The sequence below is a fragment of the Mytilus trossulus genome, chromosome 10 (genome assembly GCF_036588685.1).
Source record: "Mytilus trossulus isolate FHL-02 chromosome 10, PNRI_Mtr1.1.1.hap1, whole genome shotgun sequence".
Lineage (NCBI taxonomy): Eukaryota > Metazoa > Mollusca > Bivalvia > Mytilida > Mytilidae > Mytilus > Mytilus trossulus.
Genome location: NC_086382.1, coordinates 71711432 through 71734117, shown reverse-complemented (window position 1 = coordinate 71734117; position 22686 = coordinate 71711432). Strand labels below are relative to the sequence as shown.

The window sequence follows — 22686 nt, the reverse complement described above, 5'->3', positions numbered from 1 at the left end:
ATAGAGTATTAGAAAAAAAGCCCAAAAACTCAAAAACTGAACTTTGACCACTGAACCATGAAAATCAGGTCAACGTCAGATGACACCTGTCAGCTAGACATGTACACCTGACAGTCCTTCCATACACCAAATATACTAGACCTTCTGCTTATAGTACAAGAAAAACATACCAAAACACAACCAGATGCTTCGCAGGGCGTAGCTTTATACGACCGCAGAGGTTGAACCCTGAACGGTTGGGGCAAGTATGGACACAACATTCAAGCTGGATTCAGCTCTAAATTTGGATTGTGATTAAATAGTTGACACAGCATAGGTTTCTGACACAGAATGAATGTGTTCTAATGAACTTAAAATTTTTGTTTTCTCTTAGAGCAATTCACTATGCTGTTCAATATTAATCCTCTGAAAATAATTTTTGAAGAAATTTTCTTTTTATTTATGAAATTTCAAATGAGAAAAATTGAACCCAATTTTTTAATCACATCCCCCTTTCCCTTATTCCAAAACTAATCTCAATTGAAATATTCTAATGGAGTTTGCAACAATAACTACTCATTTAAATACATCATAAAATAAACTGTAAATAAAATGTAAAAAAACTGCTTGATATCACTGAATGGTAAAGATTATTTAAATTTATCAGTTGGTAGTAAAAAGTGAATATACATTGTATATTGTATATAACAAAGATTTAAGTTGATTCTGGACAAAGAAAGATAACTCCAATTAAAAAAAAATTCTTGCAATAAGATATTTCTTGCTTACTATTTTGGACAAAGAAAGATAACTCTAATTAAAAAAAAATTTGCTATTTCACAATATTGTGAAATTAGATATTTCTTGCCATTGCACAATACAGTGCAATTGAAAAGACTTGCTATTCCACAATACTTAATATAATAATTTTAGATCCTGATTTGGACCAACTTGAAAACTGGGCCCATAATCAAAAATCTAAGTACATGTTTAGATTCAGCATATCAAAGAGGCCCAAGAATTTAATTTTTGTTAAAATCAAACTTAGTTTAATTTTGGACTCTTTGGACCTTAATGTAGGCCAATTTGAAAACGGGACCAAAAATGAAGAATCTACATACACAGTTAGATTTGGCATATCAAAGAACCCCATTTATTCAATTTTTGATGAAATCAAAAAAGTTTAATTTTGGACCCCGATTTGGGCCAACTTGAAAACTGGGCCAATAATAAAAAATCTAAGTTCATTTTTAGATTCAGCATATCAAAGAACCCCAAGGATTCAATTTTTGTTAAAATCAAACTAAGTTTAATTTTGGACCCTTTGGACCTTAATGTAGACCAATTTGAAAACGGGACCAAAAGTTAAGAATCTACATACACAGTTAGATTCGGCATATCAAAGAACCCCAATTATTCAATTTTGATGAAATCAAACAAAGTTTAATTTTGGACCCTTTGGGCCCCTTTTTCCTAAACTGTTGGGACCAAAACTCCCAAAATCAATACCAACTTTCCTTTTATGGTCATTAACCTTGTGTTTAAATTTCATAGATTTCTATTTACTTATACTAACGTTATGGTGCAAAAACCAAGAAAAATGCTTATTTGGGTCCCTTTTTGGCCCCTAATTCCTAAACTGTTTGGACCTAAACTCCCAAAATCAATACCAATCTTCCTTTTGTGTTCATAAACATTATATTTAAATTTCATTCATTTCTATTTACTTTAACTTAAGTTATTGTGCGAAAACCCAGAATAATGCTTATTTGGGCCCTTTTCTGGCCCCTAATTCCTAAACTGTTAAAACCAAAACTCCCAAAATCAATCCCAACCTTTCTTTTGTGGTCATCAACCTTGTGTCAAAATTTCATAGATTTCTATTAACTTAAACTAAAGTTATAGTGCGAAAACCAAGAAAATGCTTATTTGGGCCCTTTTTGGCCCCTTATTCCTAAAATGTTGGGACCAAAACTCCCAAAATCAATACCAACCTTCCTTTCATGGTCATAAACCTTGTGTTAAAATTTCATAGATTTCTATTCACTTTTACTAAAGTTAGAGTGCGAAAACTAAAAGTATTCGGACGACGACGACGACGACGACGACGACGACGACGACTGACGACGACGACGACGACGCCAACGTGATAGCAATATACGACGAAATTTTTTTCAAAATTTGCGGTCGTATAAAAACTTATCTATAACCACTGAACCATGAAAATGAGGTCAAGGTCAGATGACACCTGCCAGTTGGACATGTACACCTTACAGTCCTTCCATACACCAAATATACTAGACCTACTGCCTATAGTATCTTGAGATTTGAACTTGACCACCAAAACTTAACCTGGTTCACTGATCCATGAAATGAGGTCGAGGTCAAGTGAAAACTGTCTGACGGGCATGAGGACCTTGCAAGGTACGCACCTACCAAATATAGTTATTCTATTACTTATAATAAGAGAGAATTTAACATTACAAAAAATCTTAACTTTTTTTTCAAGTAGTCACTGAACCATGAAAATGAGGTCAAGGACATTGGACATGTGACTGACGGAAAGTTCGTAACATGAGGCATCTACATACAAAGTATGAAGCATCCAGGTCTTACACCTTCTAAAATATAAAGCTTTGAAGAAGTTAGCTAACACCGCCGCCGGATCACTATCCCTATGTCGAGCTTTCTGCAACAAAAGTTGCAGGCTCGACAAAAAACTGTGTTGGATATAAATATAGAGTATCAAATAGGAATAAGGTTATTTTTCACAGTAAATCGACTAGGAAAAAAACCCAAAATGACACCATCATCTCTGTGATTGAGAAGGGAATGAAGTCCATCCATGATATTCATTTAACAGATCTGTTAACTGTGTTTCATGTGTGTTTCAATGCATGTATTTCATAATAGAATTCAGGTCAAGTCAAGGAATTATATAGAAAGACATCAGATTTTTTTCTCTCTTTTAATCACTTTCCATCAATATAAAAAATCATATAAAAACAATATACGACGAAAAATTAAAATTTTTGCGGTCGTATAAAAATCACGCAGACTTTGCAGCATATAAATGTTTTAAAAAAGTGATTAAATGTAAATAATTAAATGCTTTTCCAAGCTTGATGTAACCAATTGTCTACAGACAACATTAACAACATGATGGCCATAAAAGAATGCAAATTTTTAGCAGTCAGCCTATAAAAAAATCACAGAACAATGCTTGCATACCTTGCATTATGTAAATATAACAAAAACAAATATTGTAATCAATTAACAAAGTTGACAGTTTATATATACAATGTAACAAGAGTGGACACACCGATTTTTTGTCTGTATAAGTGTTCAAAACAAAGCATTACATTATCATTTTAATTATCTATGAACATGGAGTCAAAGTGAGATTTACCCTTTTAGGCAGACATGTAGGTTTTATATGTAAAATCATTCAAAATTTAGTTAACCTAATGTTCAAGTATCATTGAAAAAAAAAACTTATTCCAGAAAACTGAATTGCTAAATAAAGCATAGGTCAAGGCAAGATGAAAGTTATGAGACAGACAACTTACAAATATTCAATATACTAGATATAATTTTTCACTTAAAGATGTAATACCACCAAAGCAAGTAATGTCTTTTCCAGTTTCATGTAATCAAGAGGCTAGAAAAAAAACAACCCAAGTTTGATAGTTGTGATGTGTTGAACCCTGCCTTTCACTGCAAAAAAATATTAGTAAAGGTCAGAAGGCAACTGCCTAGACAGACAAACACACCTTAAAATTATTACATACACCAAATATAATGTATATATGTAAATATTCATGTATTCTTGCATCTGAAAAAAAGACCATACCAGAGAGAAATTTAACATTGACCAGAGTAAATCATTAAAATAAGGTGAAGTGCAGATGCCATCTAAATATAACTCATTATGTTAACCAAATAAGATTACTTTTGATGAATGAACCATAAAAATGAGGTCAAGGTCAGACGATTACTGCTAAACAAACATGTGTACACCTTAAAAAACATTCCATTAACCAAATATCATATAATGACTGCTTAGTATCTCAAAACTAAACCAAACCACAAAAAATTAACTTCTGCCACTTAAACATGAAAATGAGGTCAAGGTCAGACAACACTAGTAGACATGCAGTCAGGGGTCGAAATTAGCGCTGGTCCGGTGGTCGGAGACTAGTAGAATTTGCGTCGGACCAGTAGATTTTGTCAGCTGGTGATCTGGCGGACCAGTAGAAAATAGCCAATAAAAATCTCTGATTGCTTCGCAATCTCAGTTTGTTAACAAAACAATTTACCTGTGACATCAATTACGGGGATACTAAGTATTACAGTTGATAAAGTTGTCAAATGCATGTCATTTTAGCAGGACCAGTAGATTTGGAGCCGGACCAGTTGATTTTCAGTCCACTGGTCCGGCTGGCCAGTACACAAAAAGCTTAAATTCGACCCCTGCATGCAGTACACCTTACAACCATTCCATATACTAAATATATGGACTAGATCCATGAAAACTAAACTTGTTCACAGATCCATGAAATGAGGCAATGTGAAAGCTGTCTTTACAGACACAAGGATTTTCCAAGATACCACAAATACATCTTATTACTCACAATAATAGAAAAATTAACAATGCAACGAACAACTTTTTTTTTTAGTCACTTACTATTAAAACGAGGTCATGACCAACAGACTGAAAGTTCATAACATAGAACATCTGTTGTGTATGATGGAACTATTAGTAACCAACTGATATATTTGGGTAAAACACAATAAAGGGGACAGTAGTGTTGCACTTGAGGTAAAAAATGTTAGCATAATAGACAAACCATTTGTGATCCTAAATAAATAATGCATGAAATTTGTAAAACTCATTTGTTAATTGGGAAAAACAATGAAAAGTTGTTTAAATTATCCTTTGTAACCAGTAAGGTAAGTGCTGGTTACAGACACTACTTGTAAATATAACCTCTTAAATACTTATGACCTATCATAAGTGTTGAACATAAACATGATTGTTTTACAACTAAATAACAAAATGCAAAAACCAAAAAATCTTTCACATTTTACAAATTTACACCCTTTTTCTTGCAAAGTAAAAAATAGGAATGTTATAATTACTGCACAGCTCTTAAAATGAGTGATTTAGTATACATACATGTAACCCATCAAAATCATCAGGATTATACCTATTATTCATGGGAATATAAATCACTGTAGATAATGGGTCTCTTACAAAATGGTATCTAGAATGAGCTCAAAAGTAAATCATTAAGAATCATTTTTCAAAAGTAAGATATCAAATTAATGTATTGTTCTATTAATCTTGACATTTTTAATACCAGAATGCTGCTAGATTGTAAATGTATTTATATAATTAAAGTTATTTCAATGAAAACAAACAAGACATATTGACATTGACAGGACTAAGGAAGTCATTTCAAATCTTTAAAATAAAAATATCTACACAGAACAAGTGATATGCACTAAAGGAATGATTAAAAAATTAATTTCTGAAAAGACAATTCTTTAAAATGCACTTGTTTACTGGATTTCTGATGGTTATGGACACTATACACTGACTACAATTTCTGTCAATTTTCTAATAATAACATATTTTTTTGTGAATTAAAGAATAGTCATTAATACTGAATTTCGTGAAAAGTATTTTTTTAACATTATACACTACGAAGTAAAATCAAGTCATAATTTACCTTTAATATACTTAAGTTCATTTAATCAAATTATATAAGTGTATACCATAAATGTCATATGCTTGCATCAAATACAGATATTTAACAAATCTATATGCTATTTCACATAGTACAAACTGTTTGGAGGAAGGAAAAAACACAAAATTATGAAAACTGAAAAAATTATTCAATGTTTTGGCCCTTGAAGTAAAGAATGCCCTTGGTAACGAACACTATGTGTTTGATATTTCATTTCAATATCTTCCAGGTTCTTGAATGTGCTCAATATTTCCCATTCCCAAACATGAATGAAACTGCTCATTTTCCAAATTTGAAAAAAACAAACAAAAACATTTGCTATCTTTCTACCTCATCCTTTGAACCAGCATATATGTTTGTCTACAACTTGTAAACATCAAACATTTTAAATAAATGTACACTCTTATTACAAAAAAGTACAATCTATCAACATGAATAATAACTTAAGTTATAGAAAAATGGAACACACTTTGTCAATTTCTCCCCTACAGGATGGACAGTTTTGCCCCATCTCTTCAACTTGCAACGCACAGACGAGACAAAATGTGTGACCGCATGGTGACAGGTATGAATCCCTTTCCCGATCGACACAGATCTGACAACGTCTGTCATATGAGAATGTAACCTGAAAAAAAATTATACCAAAAGCTCAAATTTAACATAATCAGAACTGTCAGAACAAGCAAAATTTGTGTCTACTTTACTTGATCTGAATAATGTTGCTTCCGTACAACATCATTTTATCATAAATGATAGATTCCCAAATGTAGTTGAGTGCTGCATGTTCCATGGTATCTTACTCAAGACGTCATAGTTTTAATATTAATTTGATGTTGTTTAATTGTCATTTATTGTAATCATTGTAAACTGATATATTACCAGTCAGGCCTTTCACAAAGGATTCAACTGAAATCCTCATCAGTCGTACACAATTATTGAAGTTTATTTTGTAGAGCATGCTACATCTCAGCAATCTTAAAATATACATGTCAAATCTGTTGATATTTACACATTGAACTAAAAGTTCTAATGATAGCAATACTATCATGACTATGATCTTTTTTTTTAGTTAAATCAATATTTCCCACTCAAGAGCTGGATAAACCTGAGGCTTGGACGAAGATTTGAGAAATGTCATGAATATTATTATGTTTTGATAGTGTCAGAAAAATATAATGTTTTTTTTATGTTGGTTATACTTCATTTACTTTTAATCCAGGTATCATTGAAAATCAATTCACCTCTTTTTAGCTTATAATTTTTTAGATTAATTCAGAGCTATCAATTAATTAAAATAAAGTTACATATGCCAAAGTTGTTAAAAATAACACAAAGAGTTAAATGATAAAATGCTTATCTCGTTCTATATCGTAAACTTACTGTGGGGGTATCAGCATGAAATACAATACGTTTGGTTGTCAACGATGCACTTGGTGTTGGGTCAGTAGCACCTATTGGTGTTCCAACAGTAGCATCTATGGGTGTTCCACCAAAAGCACCTATGGGTGTTCCACCAAAAGCACTTATGGGTGTTCCAACAGTAGCATCTATGGGTGTTCCACCAAAAGCACCTATGGGTGTTCCACCAAAAGCACTTATGGGTGTTCCAACAGTAGCATCTATGGGTGTTCCACCAAAAGCACCTATGGGTGTTCCAACAGTAGCATCTATGGGTGTTCCACCAAAAGCACCTATGGGTGTTGCAACAGTAGCACCTATGGGTGTTCCAACAGTAGCACCTATGGATGTTCCACCATAAGCACCTATGGGTGTTCCTAGTATAGATGGTCTACTAGGAACAATGACTGGAGAAGATCCCATAGGCTTTCCTAGTGTTCTTGATTCAGGGTCTGGTGAGGACTTGGCTGATGTTGTTGGTATCCCAGGAAATAGAGAAAAGTCTTCCAATTCATCAGATTCTGAGTCTGTGATGGCAAGCATGTCATGTATCTGTAAAAACAAAGGCACAATGTTTACTTGATTTGAATAAATTTTAAAGAGGCTGATAATCAACTACAGTTACTTATTAATATGCCAATATAACAAATCCTTTGTTTTACAAAATGCAGCAATAAATCAACATGATCAGCCAAAATTCCCCAGGCATTGGCACACACAAAATCATTGATCAATTTAATATATCAATGTAATAATAATTATAATACTACAGACATGTCAGTATGTATTGTAATTGGGGTACTCATTTTGTATCCACAACTCCTCCTAAAACACTAATCATAATTTGATGAAATTTTCTAAGATTCTAAATCATATAATGTCATTGTGCTATTTGTTTTTTTGGGGTTTCCAATACAAAACATGAACTTTGCAAGGAGCAGGGTATATTTTTGTGCACTCTGATCTATGGCACGCCGTTATTATATTTATTCAATTTCGAGATATCTTATTTAGTTTAATAAGATATCTTATTAACTAATTGAGATCTTAATAACAAAATGAGATATCTTATATATTAATTGAGATATCTGATTTATTAAATAAGATATCTTATATATTAAATAAGATATCTTATTAAAATGTTTATAAAGATATCTTGTTAAATATATAAGATATCTTATTTAAAATATAAGATATCTCTATTAATTGATAAGATATCTTATTAACTATATAAGATATCTTTTATATAGTTAATAATAGAGATATCTTATTTACTTATTAAGATATCTCCAGAAGTTAATAAGATATCTCTATTAGTTTATAAGATATCTCTATTAATTAATAAGATATCTCTATTAGTTTATAAGATATCTCTATTAATTAATAAGATATCTTATAAAGTATGTATTTAAAAGATATCTTTATAAAGAAGTAAGATATCTTATATACTTTATAAGATATCTTATATACTTTATAAGATATCTTATTAATTAATAGAGATATCTTATTAACTTATAGAGATATCTTATTTAAACTAATAGAGATATCTTATAAACTAATAGAGATATCTTATTTACTTTCAAATTAAATAAGATAACTTATAAAGATTAAAGATATCTTAATACTTAATAAGATATCTTGTTAAATAAATAAGATATCTTCAAATTTGAATAAATATAAAAACGGCGTGCCATACTGATCACACACAGTACCTCAAGTTTTAAAAGGAGTAGTTGCACTAGCAATAGTTTAAGCTTAAATATACACCTATATATAGCTATGAGAAGCAGGGGGTATAAGTAAATGCTTGGAAATATGTTCACTCAAAATTGATGTTTGACACACTATACTGACACAATATCAAATATTGGCACAAAACTACAATAAAATCACCTTTCAAATTTTCTAAAAGGATTTATAATGGACATGTTTTACTGGGACAGTATTAGGTCCGAGACCACCATTGTCGTCCCTTGATTTTCGTTGTTCACAAATATAGTCCCTAGCGTTGACAGTGGGTTACTTGCCATTAATTTTTATACCTCTTCCAAATTTATTTCTCTATGTTTAATGCCTCAAATTGCAAGTAGGGGGTTAAAATTACACTGTAAAAAAATTTGGGTCCAGAATTTTAAAGGAAAGTAGTGATTTGGTCCAGCTGAAAAAGGTTGAAAATGAGCACTTCGGAAGCTGTCAAAAGATTTCAAGATGCCCTAAACATAAAATTGTCCATATTTTGAGTTAGAGGCGATGAAGTTTTCTATAATTTTGATATAATTTGTCCCAAAAGTAGTACAACACACTGTAAAAGTTTCTTTGAGAAAGCGCAGGTGGGATTTTTTTTATTTTCATTTATGTTCTAAAAGAAATGCACTACGAATTAATTGTGTTCTCGGACCTAAGAGGTGATATCTGTAAATATAGAATTTGTACTCTGGCAACTTCCCTAAATTATTTGATGGTGTCAACTTGTCAAATAGCATGAAACTAAAGGATTTAAACTTTTATTTTATAGAATTTCTGCAAAAATAACCAATTTTGGCATTTTATGGTCAAAATAGGCATTTTATAACTTTTTCAATATTGATGCATAAATGGCATCCTGACTTTCTATCTGGCAGGTTTTCATGTGTCAATATTTGTGTTTCTATGCCTTTATCTACTTCTTTTACTTATTTATGAACTCTGAATCTACAGAAAAGAAGTTTATCTCAGACAAAATGTGCAAAATGTGTTATATAAATGACCCTTGTCTAGCGCCTTGTTTGGATAAAGTCAATAGTGGGGAGCTTGGTACATAAAATTTGATGTCCATATTGAAGACCTCTCTAAATTTGTATCAAATGCACTTTACAATGTCTATTGTACCTGTTCCATTTCACATACTATCTTTCTTTTCTTCTGTAGGATAGCAAGTGGTTTAAATATAAGCCTGTTGATAATAAATTGCATGCAAGTTTTTCCCTAAAAAGGCAAAAATCTTTGTATCAGCCCATACTGCTTGTAAGAAAAGTTAATTGCAAGAGTCTTTTTGTGCTCAGATTTGTTGTATCATGTCACATGAGTATAGAAATGATAAAAAAGACACAAATTTTTATTTCTTATAGTCTCAATATGCATTTTTTAATGTAAATATGTGGCACGGCCTAAATTGACCCTAAATTTTTTCCACTCTTAGTTGGCCCATGACCCTTTTAAACTAATATGATATGTTATTTATAACTTTTCTTTCCATTTAAAGTACTTTCAATACATATGTAAGGATTATTTATAACCAAAAAGCTTCACAAATTTAAAATTGGTGGAAAATATTACATCTTCATGTAAGGCCCCCCTTCATTGAAAAACCTCAATTTTTAGGGGCAGGCTCATATAAATTTGACTTTTGAATAATTATGCCAAGTCTTATAAATCAAATGAGTACTATATTGCTTTAAGTACATGATAAGTTATATATTAAGTCATTTAAAAAGTATTTTTTTGCAATATTTGAATTTTTAAAGCCCCAAATGTTGATAGTTGAAATTTTTCAATTTTAACGTCAAAATTTTACACGCAAAGAGGAGTATAGAATTTTACTTAATATCTATAATATACATCCTATTGTCATGAAACTTTGTAAGCAGTGTTATAATTCATTAAGCTTTGGTCATACCAAGTCTTTTTAAGATTTGTCAACTCTTTATACCCTATTAGGTCCGAGACCACCATTGTCGTCCCTTGATTTTCGTTGTTCACAAATATAGTCCCTAGCGTTGACAGTGGGTTACTTGCCATTAATTTTTATACCTCTTCCAAATTTATTTCTCTATGTTTAATGCCTCAAATTGCAAGTAGGGGGTTAAAATTACACTGTAAAAAAATTTGGGTCCAGAATTTTAAAGGAAAGTAGTGATTTGGTCCAGCTGAAAAAGGTTGAAAATGAGCACTTCGGAAGCTGTCAAAAGATTTCAAGATGCCCTAAACATAAAATTGTCCATATTTTGAGTTAGAGGCGATGAAGTTTTCTATAATTTTGATATAATTTGTCCCAAAAGTAGTACAACACACTGTAAAAGTTTCTTTGAGAAAGCGCAGGTGGGATTTTTTTTATTTTCATTTATGTTCTAAAAGAAATGCACTACGAATTAATTGTGTTCTCGGACCAGTATGTTACGTAGTAACGCTATAAAGATATTAAGGTTTACTTATCATGATGCTTATTGATATACTATTCTAAGACATGCAAGACATGATATAATAATCAACATTTTTGTTCTAACAAATCTAATAAATACACACCTTTTCCTTAGACAAAAGGTAAATTCTTGCCTCTGAAGTTTTTCTGTCATTGTAATATTTTAAAGCCGAAAATTTTTCTGGATTAATGGTTTCAGTGAAACTTCCCAAGTTCAGAGTCATTTTATGTAAAGGCCCTTTCTTGCTTCTGCCACAAGGGTAATATTTATCAGTTAGCTTCTGAATTACCTCGTCATACGTTGCATTTTGTTTAACATATATCACTTGGTTAACACATTCAGTTACTTTGAGTTTTCTTGAATTGACTTTGACTTGTTTATATACATTTGATGCAAAGGAGAAATGCTTCCAGCCACAATGAAATTTTAAGTTACTGCTACTAGGTGTGTTGTTCAGCTCCCTATCAAGTCTTGCAGGTTCCTGAAAGAACAAATTAAACATATTGTTTGTAAAACATAAATAACCCTTCTGCTATTAAAAGAGTATGGTCCCAAAGGTCTTAATTTAGCCAATAAAATGTAACTTTGTAATTTTATATGTAAGAACAAAAATTCACAATCTGAAATATGCAAATCAAGATATTCCATACCTCATATGAGATATCTTATATATTATAAAAGATATGTCCTAAAGTTTATAAGGTAAAAAATGTATCTCATAAAGATTATAAGATATCTGCTGAAGTTTATAAGATATCTTCTAAAGTTTATAAGATATCTCATAAAATTTATACGAAACTGCTAAAGAATATAAGATATCTACTAAAGTTTATAAGATATCTTATAAAGTATATGAGATTTCTTATAATTGTTATATAAAATATGTTCTATAATATATAATATATATTTTATAGTTTATAAATAAGATATCTTATATAGATATCTCATATAGTTTATAAGATATCTAATATAGATATCTCATATAGTTTATAAGATATCTAATATAGATATATCATAGTTTATAAGATATCTTATATAGTTTATGAGATATCTTATAAAGAAAATTATATAAGATATTTATTATATAGAAAATTATATAAGATGTCTTATAAATTATATGAGATGTCTTATAAATTATATGAGATATCTTATAAACTATGTAAGATTTTATATAATATATCAGATATCTAATAAACTATAAAAAAAATTATATAATATATCATATATCTAATAAATTATATAAGATGTCTTACAAACTATATAAGAAATCTAATAAATTTTATAAGATATCTTATATAAATTTAAAAGATATCTCATATAATATAAGATACCTTATATACTTTAGAAGATATCTTATATAATCTGTTTTTATAAGATATCTTATATAATCTGTTTTTATAAGATATCTTATATAAAATAGAAGATATGTTATATAGTTTATAAGATATCTCATAAACTTTATAGGAAATAAAATAAACTATATAAGATATCTTATAAAGTTAATGAGATATCTTGAAGTTCAAATAAATTCCAAACATCTTGCCATAATTGTCGTATTGATAAACAGGCTCATGAATCAGGACAGGTGTATTAACATGCAGCCGGTATGGATAGTTTTGTTCTGCCGGCATACAATCCGAGCATACAATATAGTTGCAGTTGAAGGCGACTCTTCTCCTTCAAAAGTTCTGCATACAACGAAAATCTGCATGATTTAGATGAGGAATGTAAGAAAGGAGGAGAAACCAATGTTCTGTTCTTTACAGGTATTTTTATCTGTTATAGATAGATTTATATATTGAAGCACTCCAACTTGGGATATATGGTTTTAATGCTTAATCAAATGTTTACACAGTGTGGTGGGGTGCTTATAGGTTTAAAAACATTATATACAGGTAAGGCCACTTTTTTTTTATTAGTTGGTTTACAGGATTCTTCTTAAAAAAAGAAGGGTAGGAGGTCGAAAAAAAAATAAAAATAAAAATAATGAAAAAATATAGGGTAGGAGGTCGAAAAAAAATAAAAAATAAAAATTGGAATTAATACTGTTTTTTATACCAAAAATGGAGAGAATCAAACAATAACATTACTCTATATAATAGTATCATACTAACCATGTATGCAGATCGTTTCATAATTTGGTATTAATTCTTGCTGTTTTAATTTAAATTAAATGTGTTACAAGGAGTCCAATGTCAATGTAGATTGATGAAATCAGATATATATATATATGTCCCTGATGAAAGGGAAGTGTCTTTTCCAATTGCATTTCTCTTTGTTCTATGTATTTATTTATCAAATTTATATCAGGGAGTGACAAAATTCCTCATAAGACATAACACAATACAATCTTATTGAGGAAATACCATATGCGCTCTGCATGTCATATGCCTTCATATGTGTACATGAAAACATGTCATTTTTAGGCTTTTTAGGCTATTTTACACTGCTAAGTATTAGCTTATATCTCGAAGTGTCCTTTGATTGTCCCTTTTTATAAATGTCGAAGTGATTTTAATTGTCAGGCATTCTATGACAGTAATACATGTTGGGATCTTGTTCACCATATCCCATCTCTGTTCCATTAAATCTTAATGGGTACCGTGGGAAGGTATTTAGGTATTTATATAATAAGGCCAATTAATCAGATACCCATCCCTGGCAGCAAGTTAAAAGATCCTTCCCTTTAGTGACGTCTGGCAAGGCTATTTAATCAAAGATCAGAATGCTCTGAGGGATACGATTGCCATAAAAATCAAACATGAAGATTATGAGAAGAACATTACAGGAAAGTTGTCTATGTTCAATCCTTTTGCTTGTTTTTACCTTTTAAAGCAAGACAATCATAAGAATCTGAGATGTTGCTGAATGTTTAGAATAAAACGGTTGACATGTGGGAATGAGCCCTGAGTCAACGGTAAAAGTCTACAGATTGCTTAAAAGCAATTGTATCCCAAAAAAAAATCTGGGATGCCAAGAAGCCTTGCCAGACGTCATAATTATTTGGACCAGTACCTCATATGTGTAATGGAACTAAAACAGCACCTTTCGACGGGTTTCAGACTTTCTGATCAACACTTGAACCAAAGTTGACACGCCGTCAACCTCACTGACTGTCTGAAACAGGGGTTCAAATTAGCGGTGGTCCGACCTTTTAAACCAAAATTCCCAAACGATCTCAAAAATAATTTTCATTTTTATTATTCATAACTGCGATGTTCATTTTGTTCAACCGCTAGATTTACACCGAACAATCTCCAACAATTAATGTGTAAATCTACGTAAAATCGTATCTGGTCCTCCATTTTCAACTGGTTCCTTTTCACCGCATTAGATCATGATGAAACGTTGACTGAACAGGGAACCGCCTTTCAACTGGTTCCTTTTCACCACATTAGATCATGATGAAACGTTGACTGAACAGGGAACCGCACTGGATTTTCGAATCCACTCCGAGGATATTCCGACTGGATGAAGAAAGACCGATCTTTTTTTTATCATGTTTTTATTTTTATTTGTACTTCTTCAAACAGAAAAGGGTCGGCGGAATTAAATAAAATCTTCAAAATCGTTTTTATTTTTATTAAAAAATCGTGAAAACCAGGGTCGGCGGATCCGTAAACCAACAAATAAAAACAAGTGAAACTGCGAGCTACTGCTCACTGATGATACCCCCGCCGCAAGTGGATAATATTAATAGTGTAAAAATATGCAAGTGTTCGGTAAACAGGAAGTTTTCGAGTGATGAATCTGAAAACGCATCACACGGTATAGCCGACTTATATCAAGCCTGAAACCAAATTTTAGAAATCCTTTTAGTATAGTTCCTGAGAAAAATGTGACGGAAATTTTCAACTTGGTTATCATGTGTAAAATGATACAGGTGTTCGGTAAACAGGAAGTTGTTGAGTGATGAATCTGAAAACACATCACATGGTATAGCTGACATATATAAACTCTGAAACCAAATTTCAGAAATCCTGGTTGTGTAGTTCCTGAGAAAAATGTGACGAAAAATATTCATGGGACGGACGGACTGACTGACAGACTGACGGAAGGACAGACAGAGGTAAAACAGTATACCCCCCTTTTTTTCAAAGCGGGGGTATAAAAAAGTGGCCTAAGACTGTGAATTTAAAAAAACAAGTGTTTTATATCTTTTTTATAAAATTTACCCAAAAAAGGATGGGGGAAATGGGCATGATTACATTTCCGAATGCAGGAAGCGAGAATATCAAAAATATTAAAAAAAAAAAGTTGTGGGCGGGTCCGTTGATCAAGGAATTAAACAGAAATACTTACTAGTTTCCTTTTCTTCACTTTTTCTTTTAACTTGTCTATCATTGCAATCATCTTTTCCTCTAAAAAAAATAAACAAACAAAAGGCTTTCACAGACATCAAACAGATTTTTTTACATTTATTTTTATAATGCCTGTTTCTATATTTCAAGTAACATAACTCCTGAGGTCAAACATGTCAAGCAATGTCAAAGGTGGAAAATTGTAAAAATTGAATTTGTCCTCAGATTGTCACAAGTTACAACAGATCACTACTCGAAAAGCTTTGGTTTAACTGTTCGTGAGTTATGAACTTATGGCATGGACAGGAAATGCAATGCTATTTTTTTCATTAACCATAGCTCCTGAACATGCAAAAGTGTGAAAATAGAAATCAACAACATCTTTAAACTTGACCTTCATTTTGTCATTATATATATTAACAAAATATCAAATCTAAAAAGTTTTGGTTAAATGGCTTATGAGTTATTATCTGGATATTACTGGAAATGCCATTTTTAAATCTTTCAAGATCTCCTGAATGGTGAAAATGAAAATCCTCTTTTTTCCACTTTACCTCAATTTCATCAAAAGTAACATGTTATAACCTGAAAAGCTTTGGTTGAATGGTTTAAATCATATTGTACAAACACTATTTGGAAACTGATCTACCAGTCACCATACATCAACAAATTAATTACACTTATTAGAACACACCTGCTTAACCGCAGGTATTTATAGAGCTTGGTTAAAAATAATTGTAAACTGTTGTAGAATGAATTTTTGTGAAAGATTTTATGTCATGTATGTCTGGAGAATTTCAGAAAAAAGTATCAAACTGAGTCATAGGCTCTTGGAGACAGGACAATTATTTCTGCCCTATCCCTTTTTCCAAAGTCCGTTATTTGTTTTGCTCTCTGTTAAATTCAATGATTTTTGCGTTTCTGAATACTAGTCTCAACATACATATAATATAAATAAAGTGCATTTGCTATTAACTATCAATTCCAAGTTTCGTCTCCACGTCAATCACTGCTAAAGTAGATACAGTCTCTACATATGGTCCGAGACCACAATTATTTTGTAATGCATTTCTTTTAGAACATAAATGAAAATAAAAAAAATCCAACCTGTGTTTCTCAAAGAAACTTTTACAGTGTGTTGTACTACTTTTGGGACAAATTATATCAAAATTATAGAAAACTTCATCGTTTCTAACTCAAAATATGGACAATTTTATGTTTAGGGCGTCTTGAAATCTTTTGACAGCTTCCGAAGTGCTAATTTTAAACCTTTTTCAGCTGGACCAAATCACTACTTTCCTTTAAAATTGAACATGGAGAAATAAATTTGGAAGGGGTATAAAAATTAATGGCAAGTAACCCACTGTCAACACTAGGGACTATATTTGTGAACAACGAAAATCAAGGGACGACAATTGTGGTCTCAGAACATATAGGATTATAATCTTACTATACTATTAGAATAAATGCAGAATAACGCGAAAATAATTGTCTTGTCCCCAAGTAAAGTTTAAAATGTGGAGTGATCCTTTTATCAATTTCACGGCTTAACGTAAAATAAAAAATGGCATAACACGTTGCACCAAAATAACCCTTTATTACGCCCCTCTTTTTTAAAGCTTAAAATCGAAAGTCTCGGGTATGACTCAAAAGTCTGTCTGATGACGAAATAATATTGTTCAATTTTTCTCTCAAAATAATCCAAATCTGAATAATCATAAGAATGGATGACAAATGCGATTATGCATGATACCTATAGGACACAGAGGCATGATGATTAATTTATTGGCGAAGGAAGAGAAGCGACACACAAAATGAGGTCTTCTCTTTTAGTAGTATAGACTGTGAGACATGATAGACGTGTTCATGTATCTTTAAATCATATGGCTACTGTATGTAGCATTTAGAAAAACAATATTTTAATTCTGGCCTTTTAAATTGTTTTTTTTTTAAAGAAAAATAACCTTTTCTAGCATGTCTATTAGTTAATTGTACTAACCTTCTGATTTTAAAGTAACTCTTTCATGTGACGGTTGTCTATCCACATTCTGAGTGAAATTATTGTCTACAATAAAAAATAATTAAATGTATATCATAATGAATACTTGTTTCATTCCATAAATTTATAAAGCACAATTTGACACCAATGTAAATGTACATGGGACAAAATTGCAAAAAATACAAAGTATCATGTAGACAGTCAATGTAGTGTCTTCAACAATGAACGAATCATTCATACCCTACAATGATGTCAATTACTGTTACTGAGTGTAATATTTGTTTTTCGTTTATTGGTTTTATATATAAATCTGGCCGTTAGTTTGTCCAATCTGAATTGTTTCACATTAGTGATTTTTTGGGCCATTTAAAGCTAACATTGCAGTGTGAGTCAAGGCTCCATGTTGAAGGCTACACTGTAACCAATAATTGTTTATGTTAACTGCTTTGGGTCTTGAATAGAGTTGTCTCAGTGGCACTCATACCACATTTTTTGTTTTTATATTATGTAATGTATACCTTAGCACACAAGTCAGATGGTAAAATTTGAATTATACATTGTACATGTACCTTGTGTCCAATCAATGTAATTAATTCCTTCATATATGCCCCTGTCTAAGAGGAAGTTGACATGCATTCATGTGAAAAACAACAAATATGATACAACTGACCATGCTGAAGCTGCATACCAAATTTCAAATAATCCCTATGAATGGTTTCAAAGTTTAGTTGACCAAAGACTTTGCAGACGTACATGATGGACATAAGTACGAACATGACGAACAGAGGGTATAACTTATATGCCCAAACACCAAAAGGCCCAGGCATAAAAAGAGTAAAATGCATTATTTTGTACCAACAACATATTATGACATAGGCAGATAGGTACATGTATCTGAATCTGCTTTAAAAGTAATTCTATCACAACGTTAGAATTAAGCTCTGGCTTTGCAATACTTCCAATAACTTTATGGATTTTTTTTACAATAATACTTACCTGCAGGCATCCATTGCTCGTCTTCTGTCAGTAACATCAGTAGGGTGTTTCCTTCCAAAGTTCTAAAGAAGTCGTGGTCCACTTCAACTCCATCAGCATCTAATACCAATCTAATTATATTGCTGTCAACCATGAATTTCTCCTTACCTTATTTAAAAAGAACCATGTTATTTAGTAACAAGTAGTCTGATATCGTGAACAGACTGTGTTTTAACCTAAAAGAGGCAAGACAACAACACTAGTTAGTAAAAGAAATGAGGGGAATAAATTAAAATTTTGAAGAGATAACAGATAGAAACAAAATTGTCCTTGTCAAAAATAAGAGCTACATGTATGCCAGGTGCAGCATGATACAAGTCCTAATATTTCCTGCTGCGTGTATACAGTAACATGGTGGATACAAAAATGTAATGAACAACATTAGTAATATGCTGAACATAATAACATGACGGTGACCATTTTGGTCTCTTTTATGTTTAAGCCCCTTATAGGTCAGAACACAAGACCTACTTTATAAATTATATCCAAAACAGAGTGTTTGAAATTTCATGAATCCTCTTGCAAAAAACATTGAAATCTGTTTTGTAATTGATGAACAAACATACAGCTTATTCCGATAGCAGACCAGAGAAACACTCAAGCTCTAACTCAACTTAACAAGTAATTACATTGTAGGGCATATAAAAATATGTGATATTGTATAAGGGTCAACTTACATTTTTCAATTAAATCACTATATGAAGAAGCCATTATTCCTTTTCTTATCATTCTATTGCCACTAAAAACTTTGAGTGGAATCTCTTTGCTATGCTGTAAAGGAGGATGAAAAAGTGTAATACATGTATTCATGTCACAAAAATTTTGAAGAAAATCACATTTATATACATTTGCATGTACAATAATGAAATATTGTTAAATAAATTAAGTTTTCTCACAACTTTCAAGATGAGTGGATAATAATTTCAAAATGAGGGAAAGAGAGAAATTAATTAAAACTATTTACACTGGTATATGCACATTTGTATGCCATTTAATACTGAAAAACACACAAGTTCCCATTTAACATGATGCAATCACAATTCAAATGTTTGAATCAGAATGAAAAAATGATGGTTGAATTTAACATCATCAGGATATTCAGAGACAAGTCTAAGATTATGTCTGATACAAAATTCAGCTGAACACCCAAAGTTTAAATACGTTTTTAGAAAAAGTGATTTTTTTAATCCTCACTTTTTACTGTTGAAAGTTGTAACAAAGGAAAAAGTCATAATAAATGGAAAATGGCCCCTAGCCTGCAGTTGAGCTGTTAATAATACAAAATTAAATAAAAATGCAGTGATTATTTAATGAAAGAATTCAAACAGAAAACTTAGACTTCCTTTAATATTTATAATATCTCCAGGTTTACAACACTGTAAAGAAATCCTATGATGTTTGTTTATTATATTCATGTTGTATGCTAAAATAAGTGCTTATAATTGAGACAAAAGGGAAATAAAAAACAAATATTGACATACTCAAGTAAAGTATCTAGGGTGCAACTTATGTGACCCAGTGGTGGATCCAGAAGTTTTAATAAATGTTCGATCATGTTTCAGTGATTCCCTATATAATCAACCAAATTTTAAAAAAAATATGAGTCTGTGTCCAAGCTCAAGGTTTTTTGGGAATATGACTTTTATGTTTTAAAAATACCAGTACATCATCATCATGGATAAATAATTTATCGAGATATCAATTAATGTAGTAAAGGCTCAGTGGATGTTTTAGCAAAATCCTTAAGTTGACCCATATTTTTTAATGTTTTGATATTATTTCACTCTAAAAAATATCAATACACAGACCTACAGAAGGAGTATGAAATTTTTACTCACTTCCATGTCTCTAGAATTAAGCAGGAAATCTTATCGTAACCCCTCAGGAGCTACTTTTCGGCATATGTCGGCATTTTAAAGTTGTTTTTTTTTGCTTTCATATAAAGAACTTTTTATATCTTGACCTATAGTGCATAACCAGTTTTACCTTTACAGCCGATTTCTGAATCATTGAATGTGCAGGCAGGCCCGTAGCCAGGAATTTCCAAAGGGGGGTTCGTTTGACTCACAAACTCGACTTTAACAGTCATAATTCGAACAAAACATCGACTTTAACAGTGCTTATTTGTTTTCAAGGGGGGGTTCGTCCGAACCCCCCGAACCCCCCCTGGCTACGGGTATGTGCAGGGAAAGGTAGAATCCTTGGTTAGCTTGCTTGTTTAAGTTGAATCGTGAAGTCATTATTAGGGTATACCACCCTCCTGTGGAGGTAGTCTAGTCTTGCAGACAAAAAGATTGGTTATCTGTCGGACTAGTCTACTCTTAAAGGAGGGTAGTTTACCTAACCTAATAGTGATTTGACAGTTCATCTAACCAAGGATTCTACATTTCCCTGCATACCCAAAGTTTAAATACGTTTTTAAAGAAGGATATATGATATCAGGAAATGTAAAATTAAGGCAGTGGCTATTTTGCTGGCACTGTAGTAAAAAAAAAATTGCCCCCCCCCCAAAAAAAAAGAAGACAATTTACCCCCCAATTTGTTTGGAGAAAAATGGTAACGTCAACATGCAAACATTGTAAATACTTTAGTGACACATCTCCACTATTAATCCTGATACTAAGGGAGTGTAAATAGATTCCACTGTACCCTCGCAGCTCTCGAGAGGGTTCTTCGGATATCGGAGGAATTTACTAGTGCATACATACTTACAATGTTGAAGAAAAAATTGTCCCCCCCCCCTATTAAAAAAAAAAATAAAAAAATAACATTTGATCTGTATTAACCTTTTTTAATAATAGTTGTTGCATTTCATAATATAAATGCTAACTGTTAGTTCTAAACTCAGTGACATGTCTAACTTAATTAAGGTTCATCATAACAAATAGACAAATAGCCCCACCAGAACAGGAGTAGACTGTAAAAGAGAGGGTCCGCTCTCTCAACCCTAGCTAAATAAGAATTGTTTTATGCTTTAAAATTAGTGCAGATGAGAAAATTATTTTATACGCACCTCCGCCATTGCTTCTCCAGTTTGATAATGAAAAGGGCGCGAAACATTGCATTGAGGCGAGTGAAGGAACTTGTGTTAGCTGGTTAGTGTTCATTGGCTAAACAAACACGTGATCTACAACTCGTAATCGGGTAATAAGAACACACAAACTTGCAGAGTAAAACTCGCATAACGCGATCGTTATGAGTAACACGATTTTGATATCGCACGAAGTTTAAGAAACCAAACTCATTACGTGCCATATCAACTTGTAATATTGCGTTTTAAGACACTAACGGGTGATTTTAAAAGTCGGGTTGTTGAGAAGTAACTCTGCAACTCGTTATTTTATACTCGTGAAACGGAGAAAATAACTCACAAAGACACGGCACATATACGCTTCCGTAAAAAACACATGTTTCAGCGGCCATAATGCGAAACTAAACATCTAGCTACGGAAGCCGATAAGGGCCATTCAAAAAAAAAAAAAATGTCGTAATTACGACATAGCATGTCGTAATTTCGACATAACATGTCGTTATTACGACATCACTATGTCGTAATTTCGACATAACATGTCGTTATAACGACATCGCTATGTCGTAATTTCGACATATCATGTCGTAATAACGACATCACTATGTCGTTATAACGACATCGCTATGTCGTAATAACGACATCGCTAAATATAAAAGAATATGTATTATGATTGCCAAGAGACTAAATGACACAGATATTAAAACAACTATACGTCATCATAATGCCCCCAATAATTAGAAAAGCCCCCGCATAGTCAGCTATAAAAGAGGGAGAGTCCCCGAAATGCTGTGTTGCAGACAGTGTTATCATTCAATTATTAGCTCCCTTGGTTAAACTCCAAATTTCATATTTAATGCATTTTATTGTTAAATAATTTACATGAAGCTTAATAAATATATATTTGTTAATTGCATAGCTTTTGCTATTTGAATTCATTGAATAAAGATATTTATTGATATTGTATAGTTTAATATTTGCATCGTCGCAAAATCTTCTTTGAATACCTTCAGTG

At 31.7% G+C, this 22686-nt stretch overlaps 1 protein-coding gene across 3 annotated transcripts; it reads right to left on the bottom strand.

Annotated features, from left to right (window-relative positions):
- Nucleotides 1-3019: 3019 nt before the first annotated feature.
- LOC134688481 (uncharacterized) lies at nucleotides 3020-21694 on the bottom strand. 3 transcript variants are annotated; one of them, XM_063549237.1, is made up of 8 exons: nucleotides 21657-21694; nucleotides 19321-19414; nucleotides 18605-18751; nucleotides 17609-17674; nucleotides 15611-15669; nucleotides 11412-11789; nucleotides 7113-7682; nucleotides 3020-6357 (listed from the first exon to the last, which is right to left on the bottom strand). In XM_063549237.1, the coding sequence occupies exons 1-8, from the start codon at nucleotides 21663-21665 to the stop codon at nucleotides 6181-6183; spliced, it is 1500 nt and encodes a 499-aa protein (XP_063405307.1). In that variant the 5' UTR covers nucleotides 21666-21694; the 3' UTR covers nucleotides 3020-6180. The 3 variants fall into 3 exon arrangements, with proteins under 3 accessions (XP_063405307.1, XP_063405308.1, XP_063405306.1); XM_063549238.1 differs by lacking the exon at nucleotides 21657-21694 and having other exon boundaries at nucleotides 11598-11789; nucleotides 19321-21134; XM_063549236.1 differs by lacking the exon at nucleotides 21657-21694 and having other exon boundaries at nucleotides 19321-21130.
- Between the last annotated feature and the right edge of the window lie 992 nt (nucleotides 21695-22686).

Excerpts from the sequence above, each read along its gene's own strand:
- LOC134688481 (XM_063549236.1), bottom strand. The coding sequence starts at position 19,453 with ATGAATACATGTATTACACTTTTTCATCCTCCTTTACAGCATAGCAAA. Across the intron at positions 11,790-15,610 it reads AAGTGAAGAAAAGGAAACTA|GAACCTGCAAGACTTGATAG; the intron begins GTAAGTATTTCT and ends TTGTTCTTTCAG. Across the intron at positions 6,358-7,112 it reads TTCATGCTGATACCCCCACA|GTTACATTCTCATATGACAG; the intron begins GTAAGTTTACGA and ends ATTTTTTTTCAG.